At 42.9% G+C, this 21789-nt stretch overlaps 1 protein-coding gene across 2 annotated transcripts in view; it reads right to left on the bottom strand.

Moving 5' to 3' along the window:
* The window catches only part of NAV2 (neuron navigator 2), a 204755-nt gene that overhangs the window by 36778 nt on the left and 146188 nt on the right, over positions 1-21789 (bottom strand). For both annotated transcript variants that reach the window (XM_084208443.1, XM_084208444.1), the window contains 6 exons: positions 13604-13742; positions 8279-8570; positions 6661-7363; positions 2936-3403; positions 1863-1928; positions 603-647 (listed from right to left, as the gene is read on the bottom strand). In XM_084208443.1, the coding sequence (XP_084064569.1) occupies positions 603-647; positions 1863-1928; positions 2936-3403; positions 6661-7363; positions 8279-8570; positions 13604-13742 (1713 nt within the window). The remainder of the gene's footprint in view (positions 1-602; positions 648-1862; positions 1929-2935; positions 3404-6660; positions 7364-8278; positions 8571-13603; positions 13743-21789) is intronic.

Raw genomic sequence — 21789 nt, 5'->3', positions numbered from 1 at the left:
GGTTCCCAAGGTTAAAACACTATTTCAGGTCATTCCAAGCAATAGGCACAGAAACAACAACATTATTGTTTTTAAACCAAGCCCAGGGATGGTTCGAGATGCTTTTCAGCAATTAAGCCAGCAAAAGCCACAGTTCTTGCTCAAGCAGTGAGGCCACAGGATGAAAAAAGCTCAGTTGTCAATGGCCTTCTTTGAGGATTGAAGCAAAGCAAGCAAGAAAGAAAGAAAGAAGGAAGAAAATAAGGAAGAAAAAAAGGAAGAAAAAAAGGAAGAAAAAAAGGAAGAAAAAAGGAAGAAAAAAAGGAAGAAAAAAAGGAAGAAAAAAGGAAGAAAAAAGGAAGGAAAAAAAGGGAAGGAAAAAAGGGAAGGAAAAAAAGGGAAGGAAAAAAAGGGAAGGAAAAAAAGGGAAGGAAAAAAAGGGAAGGAAAAAAAGGGAAGAAAAAAAAGGGAAGAAAAAAAAGGGAAGAAAAAAGGAAGGAAAAAGGAAGAGTATTGTTGCCACCTCTTGCAAACTGCGACCATCACCACCAGCCACAACAGAAACACAAAGCAAACTCCAAAGCCACCACAGAAGATGTTAAACCATGTGGAAACACCAATACCTGAGTCCCTTCTTAGGCAAAGTGTTCCTATCAAGATGTGGGTCGCTGCAGAAAAGTTAAAAGAAAAGAACTTCAGAGAAGAACAAAAGGGAAGGAATAAGATCAGGACGAAGGACGCACAAACATCTGCATCACCTTTTCAGAGGAAAAGGTGCTGGGGCCTCCCTACAGAAACATGCACAGACCTCCTCACCCAGGTGGGGTTTGCACAAACATGCAGCTGCTACCATGCCAATGAACCACAACTCTTCACAACCTCACTTCACCGTTTCTCCTACCCACAATGAACAAAAATGGGTCTTTAAACATCAAATGGGTGCTTAAAAATACACTTTTCAGCAGGCTATTGGTAAAACTTGCTGAGAATATTCAAGTCCAAACCACCTTCCCATCATTTCTTTCAGCAGACACCCTTTAAGGGAATGCACCCAATTACTGTAAAGAGGTACTGAGCCCAGACTGTTTAAATTTCCAAATCTTAGCCTAAGTTCCATTAGCAGAGTAAAATGGACCAATCAGTTGCCCAAAACTCAACTATTTCAGTTTATGTTTTTACAACTGATGAGCAGAGCCTGTTAAATTTGTTTTTAAAGAAAATACTCCTGTGGTTAAGTAAATTAATTAAATGACAACCCTTATAGCTAAGTTACAGTATGGGACTGGGATAAAAATTACATCAGTGAGAAAAAGTGAGCTGGAATGCTTACATTTTTGTCATCTTTTCCTAAATTTAACATTCATTTGCACAAGGATGACTGTAAAGTACCTAAGTACTTGGAAAACACTCATGAGCCAAGCTGCAGTAAGAGACTGACGACACTGAATGACACAGGGACTTCACGACAAAAGGGACAGGCCAGAAAGGCAGTGGGAAAAGCAGCATGCCAGAGGGATGCTGAAATGCTAGTGAGAGTTTAGATTTGTAGGGAAAAAAAAAAAGGGCATGACTTTCAAATTGCCTTTGGCAAAGAAATGAAGGGTGAGTTAAAAACAGCCCCCCAAACCAAAGGACGTTCAGAAATGAGAGCAACACCAAAAACATGCCAACTGTGCTGTATGCCACTCTCCAGATTGATTTGGGTGGGTAGCTGGGTGTTTGCAGGGACTCTCACTGGCATGTCTTTGTGTCAGTTCACACCTGGATGACGAACACAACAGAGCACTCAACTGAGCACAGTCTGGCACAAAACAATTTGCTTCACTGAGATGGGCAACAAAACCTGCAGCCTTGAGCATACTCCTGTCCTGAGACAGCATTACCTGTCCTGTCTCCTGGGCAAAGTATTTCGGCAGAATTTGGGGCTAGCAGCAGGGGAAGAAAGAGGGCTAGAAAGAGCAGTCCAACAAGACAGAAAACAAGAGAAGGAGTATTAGAATGAAAAGATGAGGGACCAAAAAGGAATTATAATAAAACACAAACAGAACCCCAAACTGTCAGAACATTACATTCAGGTGCAATTTTCTCCACTGAGACGCAGCTACAAAAATCTTGCTACCTGAACTCATCACCACGCATCAGGACATAGCTGATTTCCAGAGCTTGGAAAGGTTCTGCTTTCATCTACAAGAGGTCCCACAGAGATCACTGCAGAGTTCACCCCAGTGTCAGCTCAGTGTGCCACCAGTCCAGCTCTGATACTGGAAAAGCCCTGTTCCCTCCTTCCTGCTCAGCCTCCTCCCCACAGGTACCAGTGAATCTCATCTATACAGAGCTGGGGAACTGATCAGTCTGAAATACAATTCAGCTGATTGTTTTTCACTTGGATCCAGCTTGCAATAGTATTCACTAAGCATTCCCATGAATGCTTGTACTGAAATATTGTGGTGAACAACTGGAGATAGGTCAAGACAGCAGGGAGGGGATGAGAAGGGATCAAGGGATCGCTACGGAGATGGGGACTTGTCTTTTCAGCATCACTTCCTGTTTGAAAGTGATCAAATTCTACAATCAAGAAGTTTAACAGGAAACTGTTGACTTTTCAAATCAAAATTGGAGCGTTTTTAAAAATACCAGTATCGCCTCAATTAACAGTAGATCTTTGGAAGGATAACCTACAATGCAAAATTCAAGTATTAGGTACCATCTGGTAGCAAAAAGAAGTTGTCACATTGGCTGTGACAGCAAAATAAAAACCTCTTCTGAACCCATCCTCCTGCTCTGAACTGGGCTCATTTCTGGGGATAACTCATCTGTATGTTCTAGTCCTAGACTTATCTGCACTGTCTGCTAAGAGGCATTACTTGATTTGTACCTGCAGCATTGGCTACTGCTGCCAGGACTTCATTCCCACTCCAGAGACAAACACATGGAAAGGAGAGAAAAAGCCACTGACCTTTCAGACAACGTGGTCTTCACACTGTTGGTTCGGACGAAGGGAGTCAGAGAATCATCCTTGGAGGCTGGAATCAAGCCACTGGAGGAGTTGTGGCTCAGCCCACCTCCACTGCTCAGGGAGATGTCTATGGACTCGCAGCTGGTGTGAAGGCTGCTGACAGACTGGTATCCAATGCCATCCTTGCTAACTGCAGAAGAACTACTGGCGTTGGTACCCCACGTCAAACTGTTGGAAGGAGCCGAGTGTGCAGAACTGGGGCTGGAAGCCAGTGGAGACTGGTTGAGATCTGTGTTTTTACCATAGAGGGGACTGCTGCCCCCACTGCTCAGCACACCACTGCCAGATGGGGAGTCAAGGTTACCCTGCTGGCTCATGGTGGCGTGAGGGTTGGAGATGACTACTGAGTTTTTCATATTTTCAGCTGTTGTGATGGGAACTTGTTTACTAGGCTTGCCACCAAAAAGTCTGTAAAAAAGAAGACAGCATGAAAAATACATAAAAATATAACGGTAAACACAAGGATATCTTATATTTCATCTTAGCTTCAGAAAACCAGCACTGAGTACATGAGCCTAGATTGTACATATACAACTTTACAATCTCCTTGTGTTCACTGTCCCTTTCAATAAAGCCCAGAGGCATTTACAACAGCTCCAAATCTATCTCAGGTTTGTCACCTTTGAATCATCAACCAATACTTCCACAAAGCTAAAATACAGCTTCACAGAATTAAGATACAACCACATCCTCTTCTGTTCCTTAAGAAAAAAGGACACCAGAGAAAAAATCTGATGTGTGAAATACTAGAGACTGGAAGCTTGCTGACCAGGTAAATTCTGCACAAATCGCCAGATGCTCTGTACAGAAGCAGCTTTTGCTGGGATGCAACAATATACTCATACCAAAGGTAGGCTTGTTTAATTCCATGAGCCAAGCTGGCTGGAAACAGTATTTTTTACTGGAGAATGTGATGTTACCTGCTTTTTGGCACCTGGAATTAGCTAGTAAAAAACTAGGTGAGTTCCAGAAGTCGGGGAGGGAGGGGATGGAGGAGGCTGACCACAGCACCACTGCTGCCTGTGATGCAGCTCACTGCCAAGGAAGCAAAGACTCCAGTTCCCTCATAAACAGTCAATGGGAAACTTCTCAGAAGTGCCCAAGTGCCTCAGTAGTCGACGTGCTTCAGACTAAATTATCAATCATTCCAAAAATGATCTTCAAAATTAGGAAGGAAGTGTATCTTCCACTCCAGCTTCAAACATCCACCCCAAAGCACTGCTTTTGTTTCTGCCTCTTGACTCCTGTAACTACCCTTGGAACCTTAGTTTTCCTCACACATACCTGTACAGATCTGGTTTTTTATCATTCCCTGTGGAGTACTATGGGTGAAACCTTTCAGAAGAGAGGACTACAGCGCTTACATACAAGTGTCCCTGAAGACTTTGGGGTGGGAATGCACCAGGCAGAACTTTCCCTGCTTTGGAGCATGCCCAGGTTGTTGGACACATGGACACCAAGTCACTTTGTCCATCACTTCCCAGAAACACAGGCTGTGTTAGAGCTGGGCACCTGCAGCACCTGGAGCAAGCCCAGTGCTGCCCAGCAGCAGTGTCCAGGTTGCACAGGTGCTTCCTGCAGCTCCAGTGCATGAAACACACCTGAGCTGGGCAGCTGCTGCTACATACTTGCCACAAGGCACCTGGACAACACTTCCAACTGAGAGGGCAGGTTTAGATCAGACATAAGGGAGAAATTCTACCCTGTGAGGGTGCTGAGGCGCTGGCACACACTGCCCAGGGAAGTTGTGGCTGCCCCATCCCTGGAATGTTCAAGGCCAGGCTGGGTGGGGCTATGAACGAGCTGGGATAGTGGAAGGTCTCTCTGCCCACGGCAGGGGAATCAGAATAAAACGATTTTCAGGGTCCCTTCTGACCCAAACCAGTCCATGATTCCACGGCACTCAGCAGCTATACCAGCTTAGTGCATTCCCCAAGGTATTCCTGTGCCAGAGCATACAACCTCTTCAGCTGCACTGGGGAAACCACTCTTAAAGAAAACATCCCAGAGCTTCAAAAACCCCAAACACCCACACAACAGTTTTATAAGCTGTTTTTAACCTCCCCCCCGTTTATGACAACATGGAGGTCACATATATTCACAAACTAATAGGTAAGTCTGTACCATTACAAAGGTATGGATTCTAATTCATTGGGTAACACAAAAAAAACCCTACAGGGCCAAGAGGAAATATGCAAGAAACAATGTCTGCAACTCAACTACGAAAATTAAGCTCAAAATCTTCTTTACTGTCATCCTAGAAATCAGTAATAAGGAGATGAGGCCCAATTCAACTCTGATGCATTTCAACACATGACAACTTTGACAAGCTGGTGAAAATTCAAGTGTGAAACTGTAAATCAAAGGAGGGAATAGTTAAATTGAGCCTCAGTGTCTGCTCTTTGAAGTTTCGTGTATTTCTAATGTAGAATTTCAACTACGCAGTCAGCAATGCAGCTTTTTAGTAATAAAAAATTCCCAATCACATTTCTACCAGTGTGCCTGAGGCCCACTGAAATCACTGAAAACACTGAAAATCTGCATTTCTCCTTGTGTATCCTACAGAAGTGAAAGGTCTGCTGGAGTTTTTAAGTAGCCATTGATGAAAATCACATGTTCCAAAGTACATGGCTTATCTATTGTTAACCAGGCACAAAATAAAGTATCTTCAATTATCCTCACACAGACTCTTCAAATAAAACCACCCATCTAAAAACAGTTTACAGCATCAGCCTAAGCTGCCATCACAGCCATTATGCTTGCACTGGTGCTTCAGATGGAATGTGGCTTTCTCACATCACTGGAAGCAGGATGATGGAGCATAACTGTATGGGTATTATGGGCGTCACGACAAAATGAAATGCAAAACACTGCAACTTGAAACACACAAGCTACTCAAATTCAGTTGAAAAATAGTATTAACCAAACTTTTCACCAATAGCAAGGCTTTGATATACACTGCATCAGCAAATTAGCTCCTCACCAACTATTTGTTAATGTTAGTATGTGGGGTACTCTTGGAGAAATAGAAGACAGATGGGGTTTTTGTCCAAAAAGTAGTATTAAATAAGAAAATTTAACCCAGCTTAGACAGTAACTTTATTCAGGGTTCTTCTTCACAGACTAAAATATTGAGTCTTGCACCATACAGGGCTAATCCACACAAGTTATAATAGTTTGCTTTGGGTGAATCTAAGCCTGGTAGGTCAATGTCACTGCCATCATGAAAATCTGAGATAACCCTCCAGTTGTTAGTTTATTTGATCAATGACTGGAATATTTCCAGGTTTGTTACATATACATCTGTGCAAGAACTCTTCAGTAACCTTCAGGTAAGAAAATCCTTATATCTGTGATATCTGCACAGATGAAAGCATCCAGGTATGATTTCTGCAACAAGGTGACTCAAATTGTAATTGCCAAAGCTGCCAGACAGGTTTGTTTTCCTTTCCTGAATGTTAGACTTCTGCTGCTGTCGCGTGACGTCCTAAGTATCCACAACACTGGCCAAGCTGTTTATGTGAAATTAAACGTAAATACCAAGACCTTGAAGTAGGACACTAAATAGAAAGTGCTGCACCAAAGCCAGCCAGGCCTGGCTGGCAGAGTCCTGCTCATTCAGCTCGCACTAACACCACTGCAGAACCGAGGAATTTGTTGCCTACCTGCGCAGAGTGGGAGAGGCCACATCGGGGTACTTGACTCCTTGCTGGTGGGTACTCTGAGCTCCGCTAGCAGCAGGCTGTGATGCAGGGTTCACTTTAACAGAATTACATGAAGCCACGCTTTCGTTGTCAGACGAAATCCCTTTCTCTTTATCAGTCTGATTGACTAATCCTGGCAGAGAGCTTCCAAGGATTACCTTGGCGGGCTCTCTGATTTTAGGGACAGGCAACCCAGCTGACTTGCTGCTTATGTTGGAGTCTATGCTACTCGTGCTAGACCTATTCCCAGCTCCACTTCTGCTACTGGATTTACTGGGCCGGGGTAAGCTACGGTACTGAAGATTAGTTCGTGCACTAAGTGCTAAGTAGCCATCATCCTGGTTCTGGGAGCCATCAACACTAGTCTTCCGACCAGTGGTCCTACCCATGAGTCCAGATGACTTGGGGATCTTTCCCAAGGTAGCCGATCTACTGGTGAGAGTTGCCCCACTGGCAGTGATTATGGTCATGCCTACGGCCGACCCGCTCTGTTTCTTAAATCCAAATGTATTAGCATTAGCAGCAGCTGTCCTAGAGTTACTTGTGGGAAGCTTTTTGGATTCATCACCACTGCTGCGTCCTGCATCTGATGGGGAACGTTTAACATGTCCAGCTTTAGGAGATAGTCTACCCTTTTCTGATACCTTGGCGTCATCAGTTTTCCCTACAAAAATAGAAAAAGAATTCTAATATTTAATGACTTGAAAACATCAAGCAAATGATGAAACTCAAAGCAGCATGAAAAGCAAAAGCGCGTTAGCCACTGGAGCGCGGTTCAAAGTTAGGATCTAGTCCGCACTGAAGTTACATGCCACTCTAGTGAGTTACACATGCAGACTTGCCAAAGAAAGTATGTGGTGCCTTTGCCTTTGAGAATATGAAAAGCAGAACAGCCTCACATCATAGTGACAGATAAGTAAAAAAAGTTCCCCTCTGTAGCTACCACAGATCAATCATTTCTGTCGTTATGCACTAGTAGTGTTAGGCTGATAGTATAATTTCCCTAAAAGGCATTGTTAAAGCATTTGTATTGCTCAAAACAGTATAGAACTAACTTTTTCATATACAATTGACCTAATAAAAAGAGAGGTATTAAATTATATTGCTTGATTATGCATATTCAATCAATTTTCATTCACACATCTGCAAGTGCTAAAATCATTAATACACTTACAAGAAAAGCCAGAAATCATGTTTAGTATAAACAAACATCCTTGTTTAGTAAGGTGGGAAAAAAAAATCTCCTCAACCATATATACTGTATGCTCTTGGTTAACAGTGATTTCAAAAACTAAAATTATATTATTCATTCTTCACACAGCAATACTGTGCCAAATAAATAGTTTGGCTTAAGACCAGAGTTTTTCATGAAAACAACTGGCAGGTCGTACTAATTCGAAATAAACATTTTCAGACAGAAATAGAAATGTGGATATACAAGATGCTGCTTAGGTAAAAGCAATGCCTAAAAATACAGACAGGATTACCCTGAAGTTCAGGTTCTGCCTTTGCAAAGTATTGAAACTGTTTTCACACCGAACGCATTTTTGGCTTGTTTACATCTTACGCCTTTTCTCACCTGTTCCAGGTGTCTTTAACGTGCCTGAGGTGGTTGAAGGTTTAGGCCTTGGTGTGGTAATGCCAACCTGAGCTGACATGCCCCGCCGCCAGGAGCCCGTCTGGGCAATAACAGTGTTCTTCCTACCAGAAGTGCTTTTATCAGACTCATCCGACACATCCGAGGGGTTCCGCCTCCATTTGGATCCCGGCTCCATTTTTATGCCGCTATCAGATCCCCCATCGGATTTCTTGACTTCATCACCGGACCATAAGGAATTCCGCTCCACCTGGGAATGCTTCTCTGCATCGGTCTAGGACAGATAAGGAATTGCAAGGCAACTTTCAGAGCAAGTCTTTCTTTTAAGAAGCTTTGTAAGTAGGAACCATCACCCTGATTAATCAGCTCAGCAGTCATCTCTGAGTACCAACATGACATGCCTTTGATGAAGAGATGTCACAGCAAGAAATTAACCCCAGCAATGACATATTTTTTTAAGATGCTTTATAAGAAAAATACAAAAAACCACAACGGCCATGCTCCTTGGAATAAATAAAGGGGAAAAACCCCCTACTTGATGTATAAAGGACATATTCAGCTCCATGACATTCATAATCCTCCATCTCAAATTTCTGACAAACCTTTTTACTGCAATGCCAAAAGAGCATTTCAAACCTGTGCAGCCAGCCTTCCTTTGTTCCTGCTGCTTTCTTATCTCTTGTCTGGCAATCTGATCTCCAGAGCATGAGCAGGCAGCTTTTGGAACAGATCCGAATATGTGGAATGCTCTTAATTCTAACCTAACATAGTAGAAGCAACCCAGGGACTGCAGAAAAACTTTCTAACAATATTCGAGACTGACTTCAATACTTATATTACTTCTGTTTCTCCTGCAGATTGATTGTGTTACCAGTCTCTCATGGAGAATCTTGCTAAGCTCAATATTAAATAGAAAAATTTCTCATTAGCAAACCTTTGCCAAAATCTCGGAAATGCTTACATCAAATATATCACCCTGTATATATGTGTATACTTTATACATTCCCCATGCATTAATATTTCCCACTGCCAATGATTACTCTTCCAGAATTCGACTCCTGTCAAATGCTGTTGATTAAATTTGATGAATGTGGTAACACCACAACCAAACATTTTGTGATCAGGCACAAATGACAAATATCCACACATTTGACTCTGATCGGGATAAAAAATTCATAGCTGAAGTGTTCTCCAACCACCACAGCACCATGAAAGAGACTGACAATTCAGGACCTGACTGCAGTTCCAAAGTACAGGCTGATGGGTTTTGGTGAGGTTTGATGCCACCTTTCTGCCCTGCAGCCTCAGCAGAAGATGAATGTGCTCAGAACTGTGTGGTAGGCAAAAGGAATAATTTATTTAAAAGGAAATTATTTTAAATATCCCAAAGCATTATAAAGCTCACAGTCTTTATTCCTTTTGGAAAATCAGAAAAACACAGCACAGGAGAAGCTGTAAGATTATTTACAACGCTTTTCAGCTTTTAAGTTCCTAAAGACTGTTCTAAGTTTATGACTTTTCTTTACCTACCAGATCACACCATTAATATTAAAGAATTCAGGGGAACTGTGGTTGAATTTCCTCTGCTTTTTACTGTAACTGCTTTTTGTTTAAAGCCTGAAAAACTAGTTAAGCGATCAGCGTGTGAAAGCTGACACCACATATCACAGTGGTCTTTCTTCAGTCAGGAAACAGGGCTTGGGTTATTTATCTACATATTGAGTCATTAGACTAACCTGCATTTTGAATTATGGATTTAGGTAATATTATATTCTTGCACTTTCCTTGTGCTTGTTTCCCTACCTCTCCATTCAAAGAGAGCAACCCAGTGTAGGCTTGAATGGATCTCTGCTTTCTAACTCCCTTCTCTTCCTGTGCCTGCCAGATTTGGGGCTGGTGGGACATCTTTCTATTTCTGACCATCAGTAGGTGTGTAATAAATTCACAGTGTCACTGTTCCTATGTCCTGTGCCTCTCCAAAATCATTATTTCATGCAAACAGCTCCTACGTTCACAAATCCTGGAAGAGAGCACAGGCAAAAAGTACCAAACAATCGACCAACAAAGCCACCTCAAACACACCATTCCTCACATGGTCACTTCAGTATCTTGTTCCAAGCTCCTTGTCTGGAATTGTGTGTATGCACTGTGAGTGTTCAAGAACAAGAAATACACCTACATGCCAGCAAAGGCCTTATTCTAGTTTTGGCTGACTAGGAAATATTCCTGTACCTTCTATTTCCCCTCCCCTAATCTGTAAGGGTAGTACAGTCAGTCTCCACAGAGAAAACAGCACTGCAAGAAGTCCCCTACCTTTGCTCTCCTGCCTTTTATTCTACTACTACACCCACGGCCAAAGCCTTCCTGCAGCCTTTGAAATGCTGCACCTCCACCTTTGAAACCCCCTGGCCAGAGATGTTTCTGTTTAATGGTAAACACTGAGAACAGCACAGAAACATGACTAAGGAAGCAAAACCAAAACACAGTGAAACCTGGCTTGGGCATTGCAGCTGAAACTCCACCCACCCAGAAGGGTAAAAGTGGAAATGCTCTTGGCTGGAGGTCATGGCAAGACACAGCGAGCACAAGCTGAGAGCAAACCCACCAGGATTTCTCAGCTCACTCATAAACTTTTTGCAAATCTGAAGCTGCGAAGGGATCAAACCCATCCTTCCTGAGAAGATGTCTTATCCAACTGCTCAGGGATGCTGCAGTTTTCTATTTGAAGGAACCTTTCTATCTTCCCATCTTTTTACCATGACGTGATTGAATTTGTTACTTGGTCTCTTTCTCCCATCTTATTTCAGTTAAATAAGTACAAATGCCCACCAGGTCTTAATTTCTCTTAAAAGTATGCATATTCTGTGACTTTAAAAACACACTATATGTAGTACTGTGATAAAGGTAACTTATCTAATCCTGTGCAATAAAAAGGAAAAATACTAGGGTGCCAAAACTCCTGTAACTACATTAAGTGGTTTGGTACTTGGCATAATCGCAGCAGGACATGGGAATGTGGCAAGGCAAATTCTGATTCCCATCACCAGCTTGTTCAGAAACAAGTTACAAACATCTTCACTGCATCGCTATAAAAAGAGGATACAGCTATGAATGTCTCTGAAGACAGAGCTAATATCATATTTAAGTCCTGTTACTCAAAGATGGGGAAGGGGAAACTGCAGTTTCTGGAGCATGGGGTACTCATCAGCTCTGAAAAGCAGAGAGAAATCTCAACAGAGATTTTTTCCTACTGCAACCATGCCTTCCTTCGCAGAGATGATTCTGCCTGAGTTACTGATTTTATCAGCAGACTCTGACATGTTCAGACTCTCTCCCTTTGATGTTGCTGCATTATTTGCTTGGACTCCCAGCTGCACATGTAATGGCTTCAAGCTCCCTCCTTAATTATCTGAAATCCAACTTCTGTAACCTCTGAAAGAGATGTGACAGAATCACAGCAGCTCAAAAGCACCTACTGTTTAGGGGAAGCAAAGCAAGGGACACCCTCAGAAGAAAAGTCCACATCCCTCTGCAAATGTGTGCTAGTCCTGGGGAAGGCAAACCTGGGCACTGGCCACCACAGAGTCCTTCAGCAAAGACAGAAAAGGTGTCTCTGCAGCATCCACTGCATCATGAGCTCTGAGGTCTACAACTGGCAGCAAAAAATAAACCCCGCAAGCCACGCATTTCAGCACTCCAAGCTCTTTTCATCCCCTTGGCTGACAAGATTCAGGTAGTTTGTTCCATTGAAAATGAATTATTTTATGGGCAATAATTTGCAGAAAACAGAATACCTGGAATAAGGATTGTCATTCATGAAAACTGAGGAGAGAAGCAGGTCAGAGGCACACTTCACACCAAAAAACTGCAAACACCACTTGTACATTCTTGGCTCCCAGCTTCCTCTGCCAATAACTATGCTCTACTGCCTGAACAAGCTCCAGGTGCTTTTCTTCTGGTGTCTGTCTGCACCCTCTTGGATACCGTAATAGTTGTGGAGGAGGAAGAGGAGTTTTAACAGAGATTTTGATCTCTCAGAGGTGTTTCCAAGAATCTGATCCATCAGAAGATAGAAGTCACATGAGTTTCTATTTTTTTTTTCCTCAGGTTAATGTTTAAGTCACATCTCCCTCAGTCTTCCTTTTTTTTTCCGCCCCAACAGCATTACAATGTTGAGACAGTAACAATTGTCAAAAAATACTTCTAGTTGTCCATCTTACTCTCTGTCAGGTACTGAAAAACATGCTTGATAGATCTAAACTCCTCTCAGCTTATATGGGACTTGCATTAGCAGTTCCAAGTGCCTGTGCAGTCGCTGATAGGCAAACAGAGGCTACCTGGAAATCCTTTGTGTAGGCTCAAATATGCACTGCATGGCAGGGGAACAAAGACTACTCTGTGCTTGCACCACAGCTCTGGAGACAGAGCAATACTTCACAGCAACCACAGGCCTCCATCAAAACTGATGTCAAAAACAGATTTAGGACCCACTGATGAAAAGGACCGGAGAAGATTAAAAGAGGGAAGAAACAGAGGAGCAGGTCATACCGACATCCCTCTCCTCTACCTGCAGCACTGCCAGGTCACCACATCCCAGTGCCTGCAGCACACAGCACCCAAATCCCTCGAGCAGGACCAGAACAAAGCTGGACCTTTTAGTCCTGCACTTTCCCAAACAACAATCTATGGAAATGGTAAAAAAAATGCAGTTTGTATTAGTGCAAATCTCTGTGTCATGCAATTTGTTTGATCAATGAAAAATTGTCAGATGCCTTCACTTGTTCCACCCTTTGGATGTGTGGTGTCTGAGCACAAAGTGTACCTGTATCCTGCTGATGGAGGCAAAGTTTATCCTCCTACGAAATGCTGGCAAACACAGAAAGCCTTCAAATTTAATAAAATCAATTTCATTTGCATAACATGCTTACATTTCTGATGAACGTGTAAACAACCTTTGAACTTTGACGTTTACTTTATTGTATTCTATTATTTAAAAGAAAAACAGAATAGCATTTCAGATCTAAAAAAAAAATCTATATAAAATCCCATTTACATCTGTTTTCTGTGCAGCAGTGCCTCTAGGAAGGCAAGACCCAATTGTTGTGACATCACCACGGCAGAGATGCCTTGGGTTCCACCCACAGAGGAAATATTTGCAAATGCCATGGATGACAAGGTGGTTGTTATTGATACTGTCTATACTGAAGGCTGGCTGTGTGTTCAAGTTCAGCAATGTAAAACAATTACCCCTCCTGCACAGAGGAAATAACAAATATCAATGTTAGCTGAATAAAGCAAAGCTCTTACCTGTGCATCTAAGTTCTTGCGGGAGGAGGCAGGTGTGTTGGCATAGGAGCTGATGGAGGAGCTGGTGTTAATGTCATCAGTGCTGAGATTGTCTATGGTGTCACTGATCCCACTGCTGACAGAGCTGCTGTCATCCCAGCTGGAGGAAAAGCACAACAGAGGGAGAAAACAAGGGTCAAAAGACAAGACATGATTCAAAAGGAAAATTGCATTATTTCTACAACCCCTAGCCCACTTGTGGCTGCCAGAAATGCCAGTGCATGCCATCACAGAGGCAAGGCACCAGTGACACAGCTCCTCCTGACTCAGCTGAAATGTGTGCCTGCAGCCCCAGAGCGGGGGGAAAGTAGAGCCATGAAGGGATTTTAGTGGGGAAGTTTTTTCCTGGGGGATGGTGAGGCCCTGGCACAGGCTGCCCAGAGAAGCTGTGGCCACCCCATCCCTGGAAAGTGTCCGAGGCCAGGCTGGATGGGGCTCTGAGTGACCTGGGATAGTGGAAGGGGGATGGAACAAGATGATCTTTTAGGTCTCTTTCACACCAAATCATTCCATGATTTGTGATCTCCAAGTAGGCACAGCACTGACTTGCTAAGCTGTAACACGGAGGTGGAACTTAAAATGCAAGGAAAAAGAATTCACCCTGAAGCAACCTTTTGTACCTGGGTGTTCCACAGACCTGGGCAACAACCTGGATCTACCATCAACAGTATCACCAGCCTCAAAGAACTTAAGCAACTAAAAGTTCAGTCCTTCAGATGGCAAATAACCCTCCTGAGCTGCAGCACCCTTTCCAAGAAGAGCAACTACTCAGGACTACCTTCTTCCAGCATGTGATAGCTTCAACATTTTCCAGTAAATGAGAAATGCGTCACTGGAAGTTTAGGACAAACAAAACAAAACCAAAATTAACAAACAAAAAAAAACCAAACAAAAAAAGAGACCTTGCCTGAATCACTGATTGTTAGAACAGAAAGAATCAAAATGATCTAAAAATGGAGCCAGATGCTCCAGCTTGTAAAATGCCTGTAAAAGTAAGCTGCTCAAGGAAGAGATTTATATATTGGCTTACAAGTGCTCCATCTCCAAGAACAATGAAGCTGGGACTGAAATATTATCCTGGAAGGAGCTCTGTGAAGGCATTTCAGACCATTGGATAACTATTGCTGGAAATCTGGAAATGTAAATATATATATATATATATATATATATATATATATATATATATATATATATATATATATATATATACACACACACATATCAGGTCATTTGCAAAAGGTTAAGAGCTCATCACCTGGCAGCTCTCTAGCTATTCATAACCTCAGCTTCAGATTTTGGGATCTCCAGACTGTCCTCACTGTTGCATTTCTGTTTGCTTTACAGGCTTGTAACAACGAGATTGCACAGAGGTTTCTGGCTGGGCAGTATGTGTAAGCTATATTCACAAATCAATATACTGAGCAGTTAACATTTGCATTTAAACCTGAACTGTCTTAATCTGTGCTAAGAGAACTGTGTAAAGAAAGGCAAACTACCTCTGTTTGCTTGAACTTTATTCAGAGCTTCACACTGATTTACTATAGCCTTTCAACATAAACTTTGTCAGCTTTGAAATGGAAAGCATTTCATTTTTTCCCACTTAGCACTACAAAACACCTTCCTGAGTGACTTTTAATGCTGCTTTAATAATTTTAATTGCTTTTTCTTACTTGGGAGCGCTATGTTCACCCACACCTATACAAGGGAACTGAGCACAGCTCGAAGAACAGCACAATTTGTTGAACCACAAATGAGTGTGGCCACAGGGACATCCTCCTCTGCATGTCACAGGAAGGGTTACAGCTGGCAGTGCTCCTTGCTGACTGCTCTGCTCCCAGGGAAGGTCCTCATCAATGTGTCAGCACAGTCAGCTGTGCCCCTTCTCCCATATCCCTGCAGATGAGCCAGCTGGGAGGCTCAGATCAACAGCTCCAGCAAGCCAGGAAAGGAAATTTGGGGTGCTCAGCCACATTGCTCTGCTGGAACAGGGATGGGGAGGGAAACCAGAACACACTGCTGGCCCCTGCCACAGGCCCTTTTAGATGGAGCCCTGGGGTCACATCTTCATCACCCTTCACATCTTCATCTTTTCTCCAGCTCGTGAGAATTCACTGCAGCCAGCCCTGACTGACTCCCAGGACTGTCCCAGTTACAGGATTTCCAGGATTTTCCAAAGGTTATTTGATAAACCTGCAGACACTCCAGCTCTTGTCACTGTAAAGGAACACTGCAGTCTACAGTGTTGCTGATGCTACAATTCAAAGGAAAGAGAGAATTTTTTCCCAGATTTGCGTTCAGCTGGATAAAACGTGTAATACAAAATAGAAATCCATGTTAAAATAAAATTCACATTGTGAGACCTCCTGAATCTGAGAAAGCCAGGCAGGCAAATTTGACACACCAGTTTTATTTGCTGTTTTGAAAAATCTTTTCCAGCATAACTGAATGAAAGATGTGCTGCCCATGCCAAGAAATGTTAGGGGGGGGAATTGAAAATCTGGAAAAGGACTGAAAGACTTCTTTGAAGCACTTTCTTATTTAGAGTAGGCAATTAAATATCACAAGGCAAAATATTGAAAGCCATATTACTTCTAAATTTCAGTTCTGAAAACAGGTCCTATAACTGATATTTATTTCTCTTTCCAAATCTACCACATAAAGAATTTACAATTCCTAGGTAAGTCTACAAATAAGGTACTAAAATTGTTAATAAAATCACTGAATAAAAAAAATATGCTTCTTGTTTTCCAAAGTTTTGTGTAGCAACAAACTTATTTTCTATTTCCGAACCTATAAAAATTAACAATCATAACAGGAATAATATCATCAATGCCAAGGCCTTCTGTGTTTGACAGTTTCATTTCCTTCTTATGGAGATATGGCAGTGGGCAGGAAAAAGAAATTAAATACAATCATTTTTCTCTGCCTGCCTCCTAGTCCCATCTTCAGTGTATAGGAACCGAAACATTTCATTTTTGAGCACTCACAATTCTTAAGCTACCCCAGTTAATCAGCACCTAAAGAATGTGTTTCATGTTAATCATAAGCAGTTTTTCTGCCATCAGCCAGTCCTGTTGGCTTCAGGTGTGCAATCTGGACTGGGACATGTGCCTGAGGACAAAGGTAGAAACATGCACCTGAATACATTGGTGGTTGTGCTTTCCCCCCCTGGGTATCCTGGGCTTTAGGTCCTTTATGTTCTGGTGGAAATTATGAACTATTCCAACTCTGTATTTTCAATCTGTTACTAAATTAAAAAAGATAGCTGTTCTGAGGCCTGAAGATAGATATCTGGATAGATTCTGGGTGCCACAAGCTAAGCAGCACAGCTCTCGTGGGCACGCTGGTGACTCTGGTGCCCAAGCTATTCTGCCAAGGTAGGATGTGTAAACACACATACCTGTCTAAACCCAGATAGCTTTACTTAATAAATATCACTTCAGCTCAGTCTCTAGCTAGAAGAAACAACAGCATGTAAGAAAACATGAAAACACCTTAAGAAACTGAAAATAATTTTGTAAACCTACAGAAACAATTCCTGATGCTGCCCTTTGAAACAGCACTAGAGAGGGCTGGTAGAATTCACTGAACTCTCCAAACTAAATGTCAGTGCAAGGCACTTTGTGAGCACCCAACATAGACAAAGTAATGCAATGAAGCCACAGGTTCTGGTTAAGGCTGTGGCTCCTCCAGGGGACAGGTCCAGTCACACACTGAGGCATTTGTTTCAGCTGCTCTTGAAACCACCCCAAGCCCTCCACGTAAATTAGTTCATTTTTACCTGGATCCAGTGCCTTGATGGTTAAAGTCAAAAGTGAGGAGGCAGAATGGGGCATCTAACAGCTCTAATTATGGTGTTCTTGGCTCCCAGAGCCCAGATAGCATCTTTGTAATTTAGCTGGTGCAATTAAAAATTTCTGATGTCAGCAGAAGTCTACTCAACCATAACCTGAAGTTGAAATGTTTGGGTTTTCCTTTCTTTATTTGATCAATCACCTGAAACGTTACTTTGATAACTGAAAATTGCAAATTAAAAAAAAAATTAAATTCTTAAAAGTTTATTATATACAAAAATTATACAGCCACCCACTTGCAACCCACCCCTGCCACCACTTAAAAACTGCCACGCTGCTGCCTCCTGCTCTCCATGAAAGCCAGCAGCCCAAGCAGCTTCCTGTGCCTCCCCACCTCACTCTGCTCACCCCAACACAGCACTGCTGCTACACATCCATCCCCCACGGGCAGCCCCAGATCAACTGCTCCAAGCTGCTTTTTCAAACAGCTCTGCAAAGCTCTTAGGCTCAGACTTGTATTTTTCCACAGTCTATCAGCACTTTTCCATCTTGCATAATCATCATCCACACAACTGGCTCTCCTTTGTCAACTTGGACAGCACGAGAAGTCATTCTGTGATCCTCAGGACAGCCCCTCTCACTGCAGAAACCTTCCCCCTTTGCAAAGGAGTCATTAAAATCCTTCTAAATAAAGCTATTGTTGAAGGCTGAAAATGCACCTTTCTCTACGGATGGGTGTGGAGTTTAATTTTGTTGGATCTTCACTCAAAACCAAAATTACAATGAGCTGCTGAAATATACATTTGTCCAAGAAAGGGCCTTGGGGCTCTACAATATTTCAAGTGGAAACATGGCAATTATCCTCTTCTATTTAAAAATTTAACTATTTATGGGTTGACGGGTCAACAACAACAACAACGAAAAAGATCAAGGTACAAAATGACTGAAACTTCACAGCACCTTCAAATTTAAGAGGAAAACTTAAATGTGCTATAACATGAGACAGTAAATACCACAGCTTCCACTGTTTTCTCCTGGGATTTCCTACAGTAGCGAGAGCTGGGCCAGAAACCCAGAAAGCACACACAGACCCTTGCACAGTTTTCCTTTCTGGATAGAAATCTACCTCAAGAGAAGTGAATTTAATTAATGTGTTCTATACTACTATTAATCACCCACCTCCCCCATGTCTCCAGTTACTCTCTTCTTACATCTCACTAAAGGTATTTTAACATAAACCACTTTGTTTCTTACCAAAAGAGGAGCCCAGGGACAGGACTGTTACCTTGAAACACTAAGTAAAGTCAGACCAAGAAAAGCAAACCAGGAAAAAAGAATACAGAGCCGTTCCAGTTGTTCCTTCTGGAGCAGAATCTAATCCTTTAAAAGACATTTTTTTGGTGCAGAGTTGAATTGCTGGAAGTGTGCTGTGAGCTACTCAGACGTTTTCATGTTTAGTGACTATTGGAGTTACTGCCAGCAAGCTGAACTGCAGCTCTCTGTCAAGCTCTGTTTAGAATTCATCCAAGATAAGATTTCAGGATTTACATTTAAAATACCTATTTGTAAAGGGAATAACTCACAGAACAAAATTATTCAGCGTTGAAAAATTTGGGTAAGAAAAGATTTGGAGAAGCTAAAAAACTGCAAATGCTTTTTTCATTTAACCTTCTTAGATCAGTGCTAATAACCTTATAAAAATAACACTGGATTTTATTTTGTCCCTTAAAATCTAACCAGGAATTTGACCAAGCCATTGAGGAACACAGCTGAGCGCGCACACACACACAAACACACACACACGACCTCCTAAAAATCCACCTGATCTCAAGGAGTTAGAAAACCCTAAATTTTCATGAACTGATTTGACTTGCCAGCAAAACTCATCACATCCTGCTCTGAAGCTGAAATTCCAAAGGTCCCTTCTTCACCCACCCCTTTGCTGCATGGCTGTCTGGGGTCACCAGCCAGCACGACTGCATTCAGTTGCAAAATGCCTGACTGGTGGAACTTGTTTTTTTGGCCATTGCTCACAACCAGGGTTCCTCTGGTACCTCCACAGCCTCGGGGAAGAGAAGACAAGCAAGGCACTGCATGTGACCCAGGTGCTGGAGGAACTCCCAGCTAAGCCTGCAAAATTTAGCGTACAAAACTCCAAGCAGCTGCCAGCCCCTTTTTTTGCATTCACAACCTATAAACCATATTTTCCCAGCTACTATTCTGTCTAAGGACTTACTGTGCTTATACAGCTGTTTACAGAGCAGCTCTACACTGGGTGCACAGAGCACCCCTTGGCCAGCTGCACCCTCACCTCCCTGCTTTGGAAGCCACGGGAGTGATGCTCATCCCTGCTCATGTCTGTGTCACTACACTGACTCCAGAGAAAGCTGGAAACGAAATCAAGGTCTTCATATCACAATAGGTCAGTGTTAGATCTCAGTCATCGCCTTAGAAAAATGTGCTTTGTTTGTTCTGCCTTTGTTTCCATGACAGTGAGAAGTGCTGAGAAAAATCTTCTAATCAGAGTCAGAAAACCTTGTTTACATACAAAGCCTCGGGTGCCTTCCAGGAAAGAAAATCCCTGTAAAGATTCCACATGACAGCAACGGACTGAACAAACCCAGACCAGTGTGGATTCAGGGATGGACTGGCCCAGCTCCCTGCAGTCCCCCCAGGACGAGGGGATGAGGGAATGGGGAGGAGGCCCTGGCAAAGCTCTGGGTGTAGGTCATCACTGCAATGTGCCTCCAGCTCCCTCTCAGCAAGGTCCCAGCCCAAACACCTCCCCACTCCAGGCAGGCAGAGAAGGTGGCCTGCCCAGGGGATAGAGAGCTGTGAAAAGCAACAACTTGACTGTGCAGGTTTCTCACCCTGCCTTCCTTACCAGTACTTTTTCTTACTGCTTCCTTACTTCTCCCCCAAAAGCAGATACTCTGGATCACATCACCTCCTCGTACAAAGACACAATTTAAGACTTAAAGAAGGGGGAAGCATTCACTGAACAGGGACAGTTTCTGACACCCACCTCAAGCTCCCCCAACACTGGGCTGAGCTGGTGAGAGCTCAGCAGCTCACCAGCAGTTTCTGGGACCTGGCAGAGGCTCCAAAACATAACAAAAAGAGGGTTAAACACTGAGAAGAAAAAAGAATAGATTAGCTAAATTCTTACAGGAATGGTGTAACAAAAACATGGAGGGAAAGGAATGAGGGGCAGTGTGGAAACAAAGCTATGCAAGATGCATTTACATTCCCTGCTGCTGAGTGTGCTTTTGAAAGACTCAGGGGGCTGGGCGCACCTGCCCGTGGCCATCTGCCTCCTGATCAGGGTCACTCAGCCACCCACAGCCCCAGAACAAGTCGCCAGGTGGGACCACTGGACAGCCTGAGCCAGGAAGAGGTGAGTACTGAACATCCCAGAGCCAAAGCAGCAGCTGGCAGGTAGAATACGGCTCCTTTTCCTTCCATCACCTAATCCATCCTAACACTGTAACTCCACCACTGACACCAAACCTTCAGGTCTGCAAGAAACACACAGGCACAAACTGAAGACAAGACATAAATGCACAAAAACTCGAAGCAATTCTGCTTTTACCTACTCAGAAGGCACTGCAAAGCTTCTACATAAATCGATCAAGGCCAAAACCTTGTGCAGAGCACAAGTGATTTCACAGTGAGGACTGCTCCTGTCTCACAGCAGCATCAGCTGCAGCTGAGCACATGGAGACAAAGATAATGCACACGGTTTGTCCCGTCAGGAAAAAAGGAGAAAACCAACAGAAATTGTCTTTCTGAATGCATGACAGCCTGCTGAAATGTGCCTTAAAATAAACGCTGATCTTGGCAATAAAAATGTGTTAATTTGATCACAGGGCACAGCACAATCACTCAGGAAGCCAAACCATTGAAAACCAACAGTTGTTATCCCAGCAGTGATTTACAGAACAAACAGGCACATAATCAAGTACAACGTTTTATTCTTTGCTGCCTGGAAGATGCCAGCTACTACCAACCCCAAAAGCAGTTTTTGTCCTAGCAGAACTACAACATTCTAGACAGTAACTCCTGGTTCATGTGAGCCTTTAAAATTAGGCTTATTTGGAAGGAACTACAAAAAGGAAAGAGATCTTACAACCTTACTCAGACAAATCAGGAAGCCACCAGAAATTTGCACAGGAGTGAGAATAAGAACTGGATATTATGTACTAAAAAGCAAGTGCACTCTGGGCTGGGATCTGGCCTGAAACAGACTCACACTCGCCTTTGTTTCCTTGCAGGGTGAGCTCATTCCCACAGAGGCTCCTCCTTTGCACAGAAACCAGACTTAGAGTGCTAAAATATAACAAAGCCCCATAG

The sequence above is a fragment of the Fringilla coelebs genome (genome assembly GCF_963513975.1).
Source record: "Fringilla coelebs genome assembly, chromosome: 6".
NCBI lineage: Eukaryota > Metazoa > Chordata > Aves > Passeriformes > Fringillidae > Fringilla > Fringilla coelebs.
Note: the sequence above shows the minus strand (reverse complement) of the source record. Positions and strands in the feature narration are given on the sequence as shown.